The sequence below is a fragment of the Priapulus caudatus genome, unplaced genomic scaffold (genome assembly GCF_000485595.1).
Source record: "Priapulus caudatus unplaced genomic scaffold, Priapulus_caudatus-5.0.1 Scaffold323, whole genome shotgun sequence".
Classification (NCBI taxonomy): domain Eukaryota; kingdom Metazoa; phylum Priapulida; class Priapulimorpha; order Priapulimorphida; family Priapulidae; genus Priapulus; species Priapulus caudatus.
This window is the reverse complement of record NW_014577384.1, coordinates 480,075-498,056: the sequence shown is the minus strand read 5'-3', so window position 1 is coordinate 498,056 and position 17,982 is coordinate 480,075. Positions and strand designations below refer to the sequence as shown.

The following is a 17,982-nucleotide window of genomic DNA, read 5'->3' as shown; positions in this document are numbered from 1 at the left end:
ACCGTGTGGGAACCGTTTAAAGCTCCTCGGTTTGATTTACGATGTTACACCTATGGTTACACAAACAATTTCTGTCGTGCTTCTACGCATCTGTCAGCTTTTGCTCATGTGTCACTGTACACTGCTTTGCTTGGGAGTTAGAGTTGATAGTATATGACCGTGTTGTCCTAATATAATGCTAACTGCAGTGACATTGTAATGGTTTATGGCGAGGATAACTATTAAGAAAATCAGAAAAATCGACATTTCTGAACGCATTCATCACACGATGCGGTTTCACGAGTAATCTTCGAGATAATGTTGTATAGAGCAACGCCATGTGCAATACTGGCTACAGAGCTAAACCGTACTGTTCAGAACGCGTGCATGCGTGTGCTTGCGTATATGAGTGTGTGCATATATGTGTGTGTGCGTCCATATATGCGTGTGAGTCTGTTGTTGTGAACGTCTTGAGTATGTTTGTGTGCACGTGTGTGCAGTGTCCGTGCGTGTGCGCGTGCACGCGCATGTGTGTGTGTGTGAGTGTGTGTGTGTGTGTGCGTGCGTGCGTGCGTGCGTGCATGCGTATGTGTGTGTGCTTTCCATTACAGCGTTTCCACCGGAACCTTGAGCTGTCAGTTTCTGTCGCACAAAAACTCAAAAACTCAGCCGCTCAAGTTTACGCTGTCATCACTTGATAAGATGATTATATCTAGATGTTAGATTGGTTGGTTTTTAGCTCGCCTTGACATCGGCAAGATGAGCTATTACCATGGGTCGTCGTCCGTCGTACGTCCGTCCGGCCTTCCGTCAACATTTGGCTACGGTCAACGATAACTCAGGAACCGTTTGACCCACGTTTGAAATTGGGTATAGTTGCTACTGCTATGGGAGAGGTTTGAACGTCCTATTTTGGAGCAGTCGCCAGTCGACGTACTTACGAGCCACGGCAATTTTTTGGCAAAAATGGAAATTGCCATTTTAGTCAGTTCAGGTTCAACGGATTTTGCTCATTTTTGGTATGTGAATGAATAAGGGCTGGCCCCAAAACGTATTACAGGGGTTTGGATATTTAAATTTTTTGTATGCAAATTATGTAGGTTTTGGCAATTATATAGCATATTATATAGACACGCAGATAACAGTCTGTGGGGTCACACTTGTCTGGTTCGTTTTACAAGATTTCATTGACAATATCTTTAATGCAAAATTGGTATTTCCTCTCCACCCTGCCGATAAAACGTCTATATTAGAGTAAAGTGTTACAAAACATGTCGGAACGTAGCATAACCTATTTATTTCGAACGCCATCGCTAAGAAACATCAAAGCGGGTATAGCGCCATCTACCGTCACAAATTGTGATTCATTTTGGTTTATAAATTATTATTGCGATATACAGATGGCAACCGTGTGCTACCGCCTAGAAAAACTCATACGAAGTAAACACTTCCATACAACCAATTAACCTTTGACAAAAGTTGTGTTAGGGGCAGGGAAACACCATTGTCACGTGGTATATAGCAGCTACGTGGAATAAGCGTATCCTTTCAATCTTACACGTTACACATCGGGAGCTCCGCTTTTAGGCAGTGCCTAAATCTGAATATTATAAAAACGTTAAATGGCGATCATTTAGGTGTAACGCCATCACTCGCCCACATCTCAGACTTTCACATCTCAAACATTTATTTTCACATAAAAAATTACACATAATTATCAAGAGTGTATAATGGGAGTTCTCTCATATATACTCTTCGTTTCTATAATGTACGTCGATGGTTGCTCAATTAAAACTGACTTCTTCTCACTCACTCATTTGTGTCCTTTTTTGTGGTGAGCTACAGTGTCATTGACACTTTTATTTTAATCATAGAATGATTGTAAAACAGCACGTAGGTGAACTGTAGATGAACTTTAATCAATAAATCCAGTTTATGCTACGCTAATAAAATGTTCAAGACGTGTTGCGTGAGTACATCATAAGATTTGTCGCTCAGAAAATGCACAAAATTTCACTAACCAGACTCACAGGTTGCTATTAACGTGACTATCGTGGCTCCTCGTAGGTCGATGACACCTAGCTCAGTACTACTAGAGAGACATGTCATAACACGATCAGGAGTGTGTAATATAGATACTATCAGGACTGAATAATAATAGATCTATTATTATTTACTCCTGATACTATACTATCTAGATAACTAGACTGGTCTGCAGTGGTGCAGTAGCAGCACTGTTTGTTTCTCGTTGTCTAATTTCATGAAGCTCGATGAAGCACCACGAGATGAAGCACCGCGAGATGAAGCACCGCGAGATGAGACGAGACTCTGTCATGATTACGTCATTACTTTTCTCCGCAGTTATGGCGTGCTGCTGTGGGAGCTGCTCACGGGCGAGACGCCGTATAAGGGCATCGATACGATGGCGGTCGCTTACGGAGTCGCCGTCAACAAGCTCATCCTACCTATCCCATCGACGTGTCCTGGTGCCTTCAGGAAACTCATGGAAGGTAAGCGCGAGGTCGATCTTGTGAAACGTCTTAAGTTCGATGAGAAAAGTTAGGTGGGGGGGGGGGTAAGGTTAAGAAACGAGTAAGTAACCGTAAATAAGCCAGTAAGGCCATGGACACACTGCTAATGTGTTCTTGTGGTATCGCTTGAAAACTGATAGGTAGGCTGACCCTTAGTAGTAGAATCTGAACGAGCGTTTCGTGTAATGTAAGCAGCCTCAGTGACTACTACAGACAGTGAACTATGATGCGACGCTGCTTTTTGCGAGATTCGATTCATCGCACGTTAAAGTGTAAGAATCGTGCTCACCGTTGACCGATTCTTGACCGCTGTGCTTGACCGCTGTTCTGACCGCTGTGCCACAATTCGACGTGTCCTTGCAGCATGCTGGTCGATTGACCCGCACGAGCGTCCTAGCTTCCCGGAGATCCTCGCCCAGCTGCGCGAGATCGAGGCGTCGCCGTTCATGAACACCCCGCAGGATTCATTCCACATGATGCAGGACGACTGGAAGCTTGAGATCGAGGACATGTTCCACGAACTCAAGTGCAAGGAGAACGTAAGCAGGCGTGGATGGGATGGGACGGGGCGGGGGTGGGGGGGTACTTGGCGTGGACAGGGATAGGGGGGATGATGGAGGTGATGGAGGGATGAGTGCATGGAGTGGTAGCGTGTGCAGCATCGTGCCTAGGAGTATAAGTAGTAGTATATACTATAATATAGTAGTATAGTAGTATATCGTGCGTAGTATGTGCAGATTTTAGAAAGGAAATAGAAGTTGTAGACAAATGAATGAATGTGGTGCGTCCACACTGTCTCACCTTCGCACACCCCCTGCCTTCCTCTACTATCCTGCCCGTACCCTCTTCCCTACCTCTCCAACCTCCGACCCCCCTCCATAGGCACGCACACCACGGGCCTATCTGTGACGTCACACATCACGTCACCTATCACTACGCACGCGCGCATGCACGCACGCTCGCACGCACGCACACACGCACGCACACAAACACACACACACACATGCATGCACGCACGCACACAAACACACACACACACACACGCACGCACGCACGCAAAGTCACAAACACACACACACCTCTATTTCACTCCCTCCCCCTCTCTTGCAGGAGCTGCGGTCGCGCGAGGAGGAGGTGACGCGGGCGCTGCTGCAGCAGAAGGCCCAAGAGGAGTTCCTCAAGCAGCGAGAGCAGGAGCTCGCCGAGCGAGAGATCGACCTGCTCGAGCGAGAGCTGAACATCATGATCCTCTCCCAGCAGAACGACAAACCCGTGCCAAACAAGCGCAAGGGCAAGTTCAAGAAGAGCCGCTTAAAGCTGCTCAAGGGCGGAAGCAATCTGATCAGCAGGCCTTCGGGTAAGAGCGCTGGTCCGAGCCGTATCCATGGCAACCCATTATGTAACTTATTAAGAGTTTTAACGGGTTGTAATTCATATGAAAAATTCGAACGAGTTCTAACAGCCCATCGTGTAGCTACTGTTGTTAGCTAGGAACTGTAACGGAACATTTGTAGCACGTCCTGTTGGCGTATCGGTTCGTTTCCGTGGCAGCCAAATTTTGTAGCATCTCAAGTAAACACATATGTAACATGAGGATTTGGAGATGTAGAGTTGTAAGTGTAGTCAACCTATTCCATAGCTTGTCTGATAAACAGTTAAACATTAAACAGTTGCTCATAATGGAACTCATGTGTAGCATATGACAGTTGGATGCACAGTCCTGTTTATCTATATCGCATCTATAGCAGCTTGTAGCTTCGATTGCAGCCTTCTCTAAGGCATCGTTTATGCAGACACGTGAGTTTCGTTTCTCGTATTGTTTTCTATCATTTTGTTTAATCATCAAACAGCGCGTCATGTCTTTACCTGACAGTGGGGAGTGCGGTTGCAAAAACTGCTGATGCATCACCCGCAGCACATTCTGTTGTGGATTGATAGTTCACACTTCTGTTGTTCTTGCAGATTGATTGTTCACACATCTGTGGTTCTTGCAGATTGATTGTTCACACTTCTGTTGTTCTTGCAGATTGATTGATCACACATCTGTGGTTCTTGCAGATTGATTGTTCACACTTCTGTTGTTCTTGCAGATTGATTGTTCACACTACTGTGGTTCTTGCACATTGATTGTTCACACTTCTGTTGTTCATGCAGATTGATTGTTCACACTACTGTTGTTCTTGCAGATTTTCGGCACAACATCACGGTGCAGAACATCAATGAGAAGTGGAGCGGACGGGGAACAACTAGTCCCGACACTCCTCCCAGCTCACCAGTCTTCCCTAGGTTTCGTGCCATCGCAAGTAAGGAACGTTTATGTCTGTCAGAAGTTGTCTTCCCAATCTTGCCAATCCCCGATCATCACACTGGGATGTAGACAGTTATCTTCTTTTTCCTTGTTACACACGTCCCAGCTCACCAGTCTTCCCTAGGTTTCGTGCCATCGCAAGTAAGGAACATTTACGTCTTTCAGAAGTTAGTAGCTAATAACAAGTAAAGTATAAGTAAGTGATAATAGTAGCTAATGATAATGGTTTGTGTCACACATCATTCGTTACAGTGCCAGGACAAGGAAAGCCCAAAGGAAAAACGTGGGGCCCTAGCTCCGTCCATCAAAAAGAGAAAGTGACGACAAGACAGCGCAGTAGCGTAGAGAGGTGGTCAAAAAGTGCGCCAAACCTGGAGAAGTCGCTTCGTAGTCTTGGTGGCTTGGCCAACATTCCTGCCGTGAGAGAGATGTGTAAGCGATTTACGAGACTGGTGGCTGCCAGGGCCAGCATATTGTTTTGCTTCATCATACTATTTAATTTAATTTTAATTTTATAATTTCTTGTTTTGCTTAATTAAACAATTTCTTGCATCTTCCTCGAAGTTTCCTCGCACAGATGAAAGAAGTACAACATATCTTAATGAAGAAATTAATTAAGAACTTAGAAGGGAAGAGACGAAGAATTACTAACCAAGTCACGGCTATTATTAACTCATAAACATCAACCACGGTTGTAACATCCACGTTTATTTCCTCACGTGTGTGTGCACGCAATAATAATAGTATGTGACGCATGCAATATGCACAGTAACCTTCGCGCTATCTCTGTACTTGTTTTCTTGTTGTTTATCCCTTGACCGTGACCTCAAAACTCCATCACTATCAACTCGAATCCCATCACTATTGCTCTCCTGTTTTCAGATCTCGAGGACGAGGAATGGCCGGAGGACATGATGCGACCGAAAGCGGCCAACCACTCGCAGAACGGCGTCGACGGCGGCGGCAGCGGTGGCGCCACCAAGCACTTCCCGCAGCGGAAATTCAGCGAGCAGATCATCTGCGGCATCGGCGCGATGCTCGCGTCGCTCGGAGCCGGATTCGACATCCGCCTCACGAACACGACCGGCGTGCACCCGTCCGTGGATGCGGACGCCGCCGCCGCCGGCAGCAGACGAAGCTCCATGCTCGGGTCGGACTACGAGTTTACGTCCCCCTCCGGGTACCCGCACAACACGTACCACGGCGCGACGTCGCACCCCCGGCCCGGGCTGGACGAAGTCCGAGCCGGCGGCAGCAGCGGGGGAGCGCGTTACGAGTCGCCGCAGCGTGCGGCGCTGCGTCGCCGCTCCCGTAACCTCGACACGGAGATCCGTCGGCTGTCGGCGAGCATGGACAACGAGGGCTACGTGAACAGCGACAGCGACCGCTCGGGTGCGCCACCGCGGGGCGGCGCGTCGCAGTACCCGCCCGAGCTGTACGTGCCCGAGAGCATGCGTCACCACGGCGACGGGGACGCGGGCGGCAAGCGGCAGAGCGTGACTTTCGAGGACACGAGCCCCGTGCGCTACCACCGCCGCACGCCTTCCAACTCCTCCGCCTCCGGCGCCGCCGACAACGAGAGCCCGCTGCACGGACACCTCAGCCGGCAGAACAGCCGCGACTACAGCCGCGACGCGTACCGGCAGGAGTACGCGGCGGCGGCGGCGGCGGCGCAGCGCGACTACCACAGCCCGAGCCGGCAGGAATTCAGCAGTCCGGCGCGCCGCCCCGACTTCCACCGCTCGTCGAGTCAGAACAGCGACTACCACCGGCCGGGCAGCGCGACGGGCGGCGGCGACTCCGCCGTCTACCTGAGCCCGAGTCGTCAGCAGAGCTACGACAAGGATGTTTATTACCGCAGCGAGTACAGCAGTGCCGGTAGTCCAGCGCACCGCTCTGCGTCGTCTGACTACGGCTCGCCCGCGCATCGATCCACATCGTCGGAGTACGGCTCGCCCGCGCACCGCGGTTATAAGACGGACGCGGGGGGGTACGGCGGGGGCGGAGGTGGAGGCGGAGGCGGAGGCGGAGGCGCAGGGCCGCAGCCGCCGCCGCGTCGCGCGGCCTCCGACCGGCCGGGAAGCCTCGACGTGTCGAGCAAGGCGTCGTACATGTACCGGCAGCGGTACGCGTCGCCCGTCCGCGGACGCACGTCCCCGAAGGCGTGGGGCGGTGGCGTGTCCCCGACCAACCCCACCCCGCCCGACCCCCCCGTCGCCGCCGCATCCGCGAGCGAGAACGGGCCGTACAGGGGGCGCTACGCGCAGAATCGCTACAGCGTGCACGCGGGGATGTACGGAGAGAAGCCGCTGCTGGATATGGACGTGGAGGGGCAGAGCAAGGACGGGACGCGGCCGCTGATGCATCAGCCGGCGCTGCACGGTCTGCACCGGCAGCGCAAGCTCTCCCTGCAGGAGATCGAAAAAGACTACCTATAGAGGCGGCAGCAGCAGGCAGCAGCAGGCAGCAGCAAGAGGCAACAACCGGCAGTAAGCGGCAACAACTGGCAGCGGCGAGTTAATTCTGTGTGCGGCCACGCTTGTTCGTCGACCGGAGATCGGCTCATCATACCACGTCCAGCAACGCTCATTCATTCCACGCCCGCTCGTCGTGCTGCGTCGTGACGCTCATTCATTCCACGCCGGATCGTCGTGCTGCATTGCGACACTCATTCGTTCCATGTCGGTTGACATTCGATTAGTTGTCCCGCAGCATGACGCCCATTCGTCCCGCGAAAGCATTTCAGCCGCTTGGTCAGTTGGCTGCATTCCTGTTCCGTTTTCGGGAGCCGGGGAATTAGAGGCAACTATCGGACTATTACCCTTGCTACCCTTCACCTCTGCGCTTCCAACAAAACTCTGCCCAGCTTTCTTCTTGCGCAGGAGGAGAAAATGCAATTCGAGGTGCTGGTGAGGTGTGGTGATCATACACACTGAGTAGGTCACACTGGGGGCAGCTTACTATGGTTGTATTTAATGACACTTCTAGTGAATCCCAATTTTTTGACGTTTTCACAAGATGCTGCACACTACGGAATTTAATCGTTGCCATGGCAACAAATAATGAGATTGTGAGGTGCGCGTGTGTATAGTTTGTAAGCGCGTCGTCGACGGCATGTAAATAATCAGCTATAGCCGGCACGTGAAACGCGCGTGTATATGTATAACGAAAATAAGATGCCAAATTTATACGACTATGATGTTGTTTGGATATGATGAAGATCAGTCGTAAATAGATGGTTGTGGTGGGATTTTTATTGTTACGCATACATATGTATCACACGTGTAATGTGCACGTGCATGTTACGAGACAACGAATCGCGTGATGGTGGGATAGCGTTAGGCATGTACTATTGTTTATCGTGCGCCATCTACCAGTGGGGTGAAGTTCCCCGGCGAATGTTCCCACCGTGTATTCTCTATACTGGTTTGATTCGCGAACGACAGCATTTCGAACGAATTTTAGAGAATGGTGTATTCCGGGCATCTACCACACTGGTTCATGAACGACGTCTTTTTCCTTCAACTGACACCTGCTTTGCGTCTTGTTTCTCATGCTGTATAGCTTACGCATACACGATGCTATATGTTGTGCCAGTTTCTTCGATTATGTATACAGATATAGATATTGACTGTGGTGGTGGGTACTGTATGCAGCAGGACTGCAATGCAGTTGAACACCACACGTGGCAGAGCGCTGCTACAACTATTTCATTTTCGTGATCGCCACAGTAAATGAAACTTATGTGGTGGCATGCGTTATGATTAATAATTCCATGGCAGGCGGATTTGCGCAGCTATCGTCACTGCGTAGTACGTAGTAGACATGGTCATTAGGCAGCTCTCGTTTTGCGTTGATGTGCAGGTTATACATTCCCCTCGTTTCACATTCCGATATTCCCGGCGTACGTTTGCGTTGATGTGCAGGTTATACATTCCCCTCGTTTCACATTCCGATATTCCCGGCGTACGTTTGCGTTGATGTGCAGGTTATACATTCCCCTCGTTTCACATTCCGATATTCCCGGCGTACGTTTGCGTTGATGTGCAGGTTATACATTCCCCTCGTTTCACATTCCGATATTCCCGGCGTACATTTTTACCAGAAGTGTATAATATAGATGATATTATACACTCCTGATTTTACGGCATCTCGTGCAGCTTCCATTGTCATTACCTCCCTGAATACTTACCTCTCGAGTTGATTACTGTACTACACTCTCCCTGGGTAACTGGTGAACACGTTCGAACAGAAGTTATCTATTGTTATCTAACAATTGTCTATTGTGTGCATCAGATGTTGGCACGGGTGACCGTGAAAAGAGTGCCATTGTTTTTCTCGGACAGCTTTTTTTTATTTCTCGGGGAGCCATTTTGTTTCTCGGGCCATCCATCAGTTGGGTTGACCCCCTGTGGTTGTTGTACAGGTGTGATGTGATATGTGGCTAGTGGTGTGATTTGGAAAGGTCCCGATTTTGTCAATACATTCCTTGATGGTTGTTGTGTTATACTCCATTTACATTTCGCTATGACGAACAAGTTATGCATTTTTTTCACTCTAGGCTGATGCATTTTCCTCGATACTGTAACCTTTCAATCTTAGATTGATTCCCGTAATCGATTTATCCCAAATTTAAGTGGCTGGTGTGACAATATGCACGTTTGTATATGTTCAGCATTTCTCTGCTCTTTCACTGTGTTAAGTGTCCCGCGACAACCTTTAGCTTGAATGAGATGTATCCTACGAGGCACCAATCAGAAAACTGCTGGTCTTCTAAAACCTAGCGCAGAGCTGCAATTTTTTCATGCAGCTTGACAGCGATTCTAGAATCGCTGTAAAAATTGTTGTGAAATCGCTACGTCTGTGGGAACGTGCAACTGCAACCCGTAGCGATTCTGGTCGCTTGCGACGAGTTGCAAGAAATCAAACTAGTTTGGTTTTTGGGCAACTCATCGCTCCCAAAATGCTCTAGAATTGCTTCGAAATCGCCTGTGTGCGCACACGCGGTGACACATCGACCGATCGCTTGCGGTTGCAGTTTGCAGCGACGAGCAACCAAAAATCGCAAGTCTGCGCTAGGCTTAATCTTTTACCTAATTCGATGAACTCTGCCCCAATCAGAGAATGTGTTTCTACTGCGGGCGGTGTCGTTAGATGTCTTTTTCGTGCGTAAAAACCGACAAGGGACGCGTCTAACCAGTAGGTCGTGCGACGTGGCAGAGTGGAAGTGCTAACTGGAGCACGTTTTCGTTAACATGAAATGGTCAACGGTTTCACTGTGATGAAAAAACGTGATTATTTGTGCAGCTGACGCAGCGAGTCGTGCATAATTTATCATGGATTATGCATAACTTGTGAGAAATCCATTCCATTTCGTTACTACTTGAAGCATGCGTTATTAGTTCAGCGTTGTGATCTAGCAGCTATCTGATAGTTGCTTTTCTTTTGAACTGAAGCGTTTTGTTATCGTCGGTTTTGTTAACATTCCAAAATGCATTTCGCCTCTTGTACGGGGGCTGTTCCTTTTACGTTTCAGATTGTGCCACGAGGAATTGCAAGCACAGCTTGGGAATTCAGTTCCATAACCGTGAACATGTGTATACTTGGTAGATACTTTCATGTATGTGCGTGCGTGCGTGCGTACGTGCGCGCGTGGGTGTATGTATGTGTAGTATGCGTGGGTTCATGGTACGTTGCGGGCAGCTATTCGTTAATAAGCATCACCAGTGCACGTTTGCTGCATTCTCAAAGAGAGGCAGGTTGTTGATTTTGAGGTTGTAGTAGGTACGTTTTATTTACGATGATCTCTCATACTCCGCACCGACCTGGCCAGCGTGTGTTCATTTCATCAGGTTTCAGGGGGGCTCTCGCGTGTGCGTGCGGTGTGTGCGTGCGTCTTATCTGTTACTGGGCTCCTTATTCAGTCTTTACGCTGTAGTGTTACAAACAGTCAAATTAAGTACTGTGTGTGTTTGTGACCGTTGTAATTAGATAGCAGGTTAGTACGCATTCTAGCTTTTTACTGTTGGCATGTTTTACTCTTTTTGTTTGTTGGTATCCCCACCCAGAAGCTTCTGCCACTGTTCGCCAATCTGCAAATGTATATCAAACTGACACAACTGATACATAAGTGATATGTTCTGTACATTCCCCCATATTGGCTTGGCTAGTAATCACTTTATGAAAATGTAGGTGGCGCCACTAGGGTTGTAGGTTTGAAAGTATTGTGATTACTGATCAGTGGTACACATCTATGCTTGACATGCAATTGCATGTTCACCTCAGCATTTTAACCAGTCAGCACATTGCCACTGCCCCCCCCCCATCCTGTCTTCCGCTACCGGATAGTGCCTTATGTGAGTTTCTGTTCTGTGTACTACACGTCTTCTGTTCGATCATGCAATAATATTCGGTAGGCTTTGTATTTGTATTTGTCGTTTTCTCCTGTTACTGTTGTAGTGGTGAAGCCCTTCCTTTGTAGAAACGATTGCTTCTTGTAAATGAGAAAGATGCTGCTGCCGGCTCATGCCAATTCTTCATTCCCCGGTGGAAGTCGTAAGAGTTGTGTGTTGGTTACGTCACGACTGATGCAGGCTTGCAGTAGCTCTAGAACAATAGCCCTTGACTCTGCCACAGCTGCAGCGAAGGGCTATAGTTATAGAGCTATGCTTGCAGGTGCTCGTTTGGGCAGTAAAATATAGTGACCTTGAGTTTATTAAAATGTGTGCTTGTGGCAAACGTTTGCGTTGTGCTATGTCGATCAGTTTTTGTGTCATACTGCTATTGAAGCTACGATGAAAAGGAATTGTTGCTCATGTATGAAAATCATGCAAGGAAGTGCTGCATGACTTGTGAAGCGCGTGTACATAATTTAGGATATTGATTGTTATATAGGGTGTTTTAATCCGCTGCGAGAATTCCTGGAGATACGTCACTGTGTTGCGTGTACCACATTGCATTAAGCTGGGTTTACACTACCAACTTTATGTTAGCGAATTGGCGAGTCGGACCAACTTCCCAATTCGCCAACTCCGAGTTGGCGAAAATAGAACATGTTCTGATCTCCCAACTAGTTGCTATCGATCGGTTTGTCGCGCAACTTTTGCATTTACACTGCTGACTGTCGGTTGTATAGTTGGGAAGTTGGTCCAATTCGCCAATTCGCCAACACAAAGTCGGTAGTGTAAACCCAAATTTACACGTAGGAGCTGGGATCACGCGTAGCGGCTGTGTGCGTCAGTGTTGCTTTGATTGTTGCTTCAGCGACCATTTTGACCGCTTGTAAAGTGAATATTCAGTTTACAATTTTTCTGGTATTGGTTTATGCTCACTGTGTCCATCTTACTTGGACTAATTGCCGAACATTGATTACTTATTTTACAAAGACTCGGATGAGAATTTTGTATTTTCCCTGATGGTAGTGGGTGTATCATATATAACAATATGAAACACTAGGAAAGAATGCCATAGAATATCAATCTTGCCATGCTAGTGTTAATAGATGTATTTGTTGACTGCTTGTTGAGTACTAACTAGTTGGTAGTTATCGAGATGACGAATTGAGTCACAGCATGAAAATTGCCTGTAAGTATGAATGAGGTTCGAATGGCATCGTTGTTATGAATAACATTCCCCGTAACGTAGCATCTGACAATTTTCCCGTAACAACAACAAGGTGGTGTTTGACGTCCCTGCTACCTGTCGGTCAGTCAGTGACGCCCATGGCTCCTGGGTGGAGCATAGGCCACTGATGAATCCTCACCATCTGACTCGGTGTTGGGCTGATGGTGTCCCAGGTGTGTCCCTCGGCTTTGATTTCTGCTTCGACCGACCTCCTCCATGTGGTTTTCGGACGGCCCCTTCCCTGTTGACCTTGTGGGTTCCACGTCAATGGCGATAGAGTCTCTAAATTTGCGTAAGGTGTGGCCAATCCACCGTTGTTACGAATAACATTCCCCATGACGTAGCATCTGACAAGGTCCCCGTAACCACCACAAGGTGGCGTTTGTCTTCCCTGCCACCTGTCGGTAGTCGTACGTACTAATGTAAGCCTTATTGGAGTTGCAGCTTCCACTGACTGCGGGAACAAGTCTGCCCTATTTGCACTGTATGTACATATGCTAATCTAACATATTACGTATTTACAGTGTGTGTTGAGCACACTTATTGCTGCGGACAGTGGCTGGATTGTAAATTGCAGGTGTAGTGGATCCACATGTAAACCGCGTTCGATTAATTCTGGTTTATCTTGGTATTGCCACGAGATCGCAAAAAAAATTCTCGGAAGCAGTTTGTCTTGTATGACGTGTGGTGTGATGCTCACTAGGATAGATTTTAACAATGCATTGTGGTGGGTGTATAAATATACATCATTATATATATAATTATACAGCAGCTTTTAACTCACTTGCATCCACATCATTGCTGCATACTTTAACGACGATAGCGACTGGTATATTTCTAGCTGTGATACGGAGTATGTTTGCTGGTAGCTATCCGCGCACACAGCGTCGTTTTAAAAATACATGCGTTTTTAGACAAATTTTGTCTGCCACTGTATCGCTTTCAGTCCGCTTCCGTGGTAACCGTGGTAACCGGGATGCCTGGTACGTGTCATGACTAATGATGAGATGTCTGGACGGACGTATTGCCGTCATTTGTTTTTCCAATAATGACAATTATGTATAATTATGTTATTTTATTATGTACATTTATGGAAGGGACGTTTGTAAGGAATCGAATAAAAAACATTTTCTTAACAAACAGCCCTGTAGCTGTTTCTTACTTTTGTTACCCGTGGATCGGAAACTGTCGTATAGACACGATAACGTAGCTCTGTATTTCATCTGATTGAATTGTTGTGATGCAGCTGTTCTTACTACTCAAACACATAACTCCTAGACCTCCCTATATTTCCTGTGTGTTATAGGATCCTATAAAACTCCTATATTTTGACACAACCTATATTTCCTATATTTTGAGTGGCTGGCAATTTTTGGGTAACTTGTTAGGGGGAGAGATCATCTATTATGGCCGATCGAGTCTCTTGTATAGATGGATATTGGACTTTCATTGACAAGATCATTCCTTGCAGCAATCTTCTCTATAATAATTCATTGACTCTTAATTGAGACGAAGTGGGTAGTATTCTTATTTGTATAACAATGCATTGGCCGCCAGTTTTGGAGATTTGCTTGTGTATCCTGTCCGTGGCATCTGTCATGCTTGTAGTTAGATTACCAGCAACTAATCCTTGGCATACAAGATTATATTTGTAGGATGGATGACACTGTAGCTCATAAAAAAATCTTCACCAGAACTTGCTGTAGTCCAATATCAAGGCACTTCACTTCTATCTGGTATGTCATGTTTCCTTTCTAACATAACTAAATTTATTGTTTTACAGCGTAAAATAGCACTAGGCTGAAATTGCTATTAAATGCAAAGCAATAAATTGTACAAAATCGAGTGGCTGTTCTAGTAAGAAGATAAACGTGTGTGATTGTTTGAGATAAATTTGTGCTCTTTTTATGGGGATACTAACACAATTGCTTACTGTAGTACATGCTCCTCGTTTTGGAGTAGTGGTTTATCTTGTAGCTACTACTTACAGAGTGGTGATATAGCCAGGAGCTAAAGTAGCGGCAAAGGGATTATACCACTCGGCATTAGAACTATGATGCTTTTGCATGTACTGTCGTTGCTAGTAGTTGTTCTTTAATTAACGAATAATCAATGACTTTATATAACAATATCAGGTTATGAGATTGCATGGTTTGTACTTTGCTTCAAATATATTCTTATGCTATGGTCTATCCAATTATCTGTCAACAGTTTTATGACCATGACTTTCATTGTATATAATAGAGTAAGTTATCTTTCAGTTATTTTTGTGTGTGTTCTTGTGAAGCCAATTCACCCATGCATGGTTTGCCCTAACGTGTGTAGGTTAAAGCGCCATGGGAACTTGCAACTTGTTAAAGTGCAACGTGTTACTCATTATTTGTGTTTTTGTGATATATTTCAGGTGGACCTGGATTACACCAAGCATTCAGAGTGGAGTTGCTCTTATTAAGTTGTACAGGTCATGCGCATCTCTTTGAAGAGTCAACAGCTTATTCCTGCAGACTGTATCTCTGAATTGTTTCGTAGGGTGAATGTGTGCACAGCTTCTGCTCAATTCCTCAAAATTCCTACATTTCTCCTATATTTTGAAGGATAACCTGCTATATTTCTGTCCCGTTAAGTGGCTAGGCGGTGTGCAAACATGACTGTCATACTTACAAGCATGCATACTAGTAAACACATTTATACATTTGACAAGGATGTATCGTGAGCAAACATTTATTTATTTATGTAGTCTATACATATATCATGCAACTTCTACTCTACTCGTTGACCTACACGTTTGATTCACACTGGATATCAGGGCACCGGCTAAAATGATCACCGAATCATTATTCCGCATTAAAATTTAAATTCATGTGTTATTATAAATAGGTTAATATAATGGGAAAAGTGAGAAACGATTGCCCGTGATACACGCAGATTTGAGGGCGTGGGTGGTGGTTGCAAACATTGTTGTGTAGAGGTCAGAGAAGGAGAACATAATGCAGCGTTCACGCACGCACTAGGCCTACAGCCCAATATAGCAGTAAATGCACTGCAGCACCTTAGCACAGAGTGCCAGTTCACCTGAATGATTTTGGCAAGACACGTTTCCATATCATAAGAACAAGGTAGAACAATGACTTGTTGATTTTTTTGCTCGACTGTTTAGTTACTATTTTTACTCCCAAAAAATGGACGCGCTTATTCAGCTCTTTGTCGAATTTTACAAAATTTGATATTTCTACTCCGAAATTATACTGGTAACGACAATGAGTTACTGGGTTATATATACATTATATCAGAAGTAGATAATAGGGATTCCCTATTATCTACTTCTGATTATATATATATATATGGTGAAGCATTCCACATAAACAAGCAACGCTCCCTCCTGAGTGATATGAACCATTACGGCTATATCTATACTACAGGAACTCGCTGGTATGTACATGTATACAAAATATAATGAGCCTTCCTTAGCAACCGCTTGATAAGCGACTATACATTCCCCGCATAACAAGTTTTAACTATTGGACATTTTCTACAAGCAAGGCACAGAGTAGCATACTATCTGATACTATTATAGCTTTAAACTGTTAACGAAAAGTTTTAATAATGTTTAGGCATTTCGGTACAAACGAATAGAAGATGCTAGCAAAACAATCCCTTGTATGTACAATTGATAACATTCAATTGGAAGTCGAGGGAAAATATACAAAATAGTTTACACCTTGGTAGCTGTCGGGGCAAGCACGTGCGACTTTGCTGTGCAAATCCAATGTGTGGTGATTACATTTTGCTACTGGAAATCTCGACGTTTTTTTTTACCTCATTGTACACGTAATACATGTAAAACGAAACAGAATACAACGGTAATTTTGGCCAGCATACTTCCGATTGATGTACTTGCAATTACATATCCACTCTTCACTCACAAGTCTTATGATCTCGGACGAGGAGAAGGGTCTGAACACCTCACAAAATATCTCTCCGAACCACCTTAACCAAATACGGAAGTCGCTCATGGATCGCTTACCATGCCCGTGTGTGTTTAATAGCAGCAAACTTGATCAATAGTTGGAGAGGACCACACGTATTAACTTGCAATGTGGTGTATCGTGTGCATAATGACTCGAATTTGCTTTCGAATTGATGAGGACATTTAATTCACCATAAAGTTTGCATGCATGATTCCTTCTTCACCCATCACCGCTACGATAAATAGATAATGCGCATCAACGTACATGTTTACAAATCTCAGATCATGTGCATTTCACATTACCAGTAAAATGAAGTTAAAACTTAGTTAAATGAAGCTAAACGATTCGCGTCTCGTTCACATGTACGTGCATTTCGTCCAGTAGAAAAAAACACGCCGACATCTTCATCGTTACTATGCCTGCAGCTTCAAAATGAATCTAACCTTGGGCTAACTCACTCGCAAGCCTCCACAGTTGTAATTGTCAATGTACGCAATTGTCAATCTACATGCTGACTTTATCACCATTACTATGCCCGCCACTTCGAAATGAATCCAACCTCGGGGTAACTCTCTCGCAAGCGTCTGCCTTCACAGTGGCCGGCCCTTTCGAAAAAGATCCCACCCTCATATCGTATATCATATAATAACATCGCATCGTAATATCGCAGTCATATAATCATATATGATTACATCGATTACATAAGCAATCATATATATTATCAGGAGTAGATAATAGGGAGGAGTGTGACATCAATAAACAAGGGAAATTCGTCATTTACTAGCCTTATAATACCTACGATTTACTACACGTAACTCATCCAACTTGAGCTCAAATCGGACACAGTACATTCGCCCATCATCGTACGAAATCGTTTCCTCGTAGACACCCGCAATCCGTAGATACAGCCTAAAACGTACGACACGATTCTCCATTCTCTGGCCATCAATCCAACCCATTGCGCGCCTATAATTCAAACAAAAGGCAGCTACCTAACGCGCTATTGCTAACTGAGTGAGGCATGTGGCTCGCTGGGAGATTAGGCATCAACACTCGGCGAGATAACCTTTGACCCGGTACACAGCTACACAGGCCACCTTTGTACATAGCTGGCATGCCTTCACGCACGCACGCCAACCAAATGATTAGCTCGTCGAGTGTTGCGTCGATCTCCAATCTCCCTGCGAGCCACAACGCCACATTCAGCTATCCGAGAGAGCAAACGTACAGCGACTGCGCGCCAGGTTGCTGCCTTTTGTCTGAATTATAGGCGCGCAATGGGCGTTGGATTAATGGCCAGAGAATGGAGAATCGTGTCGTACGTTTTAGGCTGTATCTACGGATTGCGGGTGTCTACGAGGAAACGATTTCGTACGATGATGGGCGAATGTACTGTGTCCGATTTGAGCTCAAGTTGGATGAGTTACGCGTAGTAAATCGTAGGTATTATAAGGCTAGTAAATGACGAATTTCCCTTGTTTATTGATGTCACACTCCTCCCTATTATCTACTCCTGATATTATCATATATATCATATATATATATATATATATATATATCATATATATGATTA

General features: G+C 45.7%; 1 protein-coding gene and 1 long non-coding RNA gene across 2 annotated transcripts in view; both read left to right on the top strand.

Annotated features, from left to right (window-relative positions):
• The window catches only part of LOC106809024 (mitogen-activated protein kinase kinase kinase 9-like), a 60,066-nt gene extending 53,273 nt beyond the window's left edge, over positions 1–6,793 (top strand). The window contains exons 3-9 of the mRNA XM_014811969.1: positions 2,341–2,489; positions 2,874–3,049; positions 3,621–3,867; positions 4,697–4,813; positions 5,071–5,250; positions 5,701–6,696; positions 6,765–6,793. Coding sequence (XP_014667455.1) covers positions 2,341–2,489; positions 2,874–3,049; positions 3,621–3,867; positions 4,697–4,813; positions 5,071–5,250; positions 5,701–6,696; positions 6,765–6,793 — 1,894 coding nt within the window. The remainder of the gene's footprint in view (positions 1–2,340; positions 2,490–2,873; positions 3,050–3,620; positions 3,868–4,696; positions 4,814–5,070; positions 5,251–5,700; positions 6,697–6,764) is intronic.
• Positions 6,794–7,035: 242 nt separating this feature from the next.
• LOC106809029 lies at positions 7,036–11,319 on the top strand. The gene is made up of 2 exons (XR_001393836.1): positions 7,036–8,682; positions 8,745–11,319. It is a non-coding gene; the product is annotated as an uncharacterized LOC106809029 (long non-coding RNA).
• Positions 11,320–17,982: the final 6,663 nt, after the last annotated feature.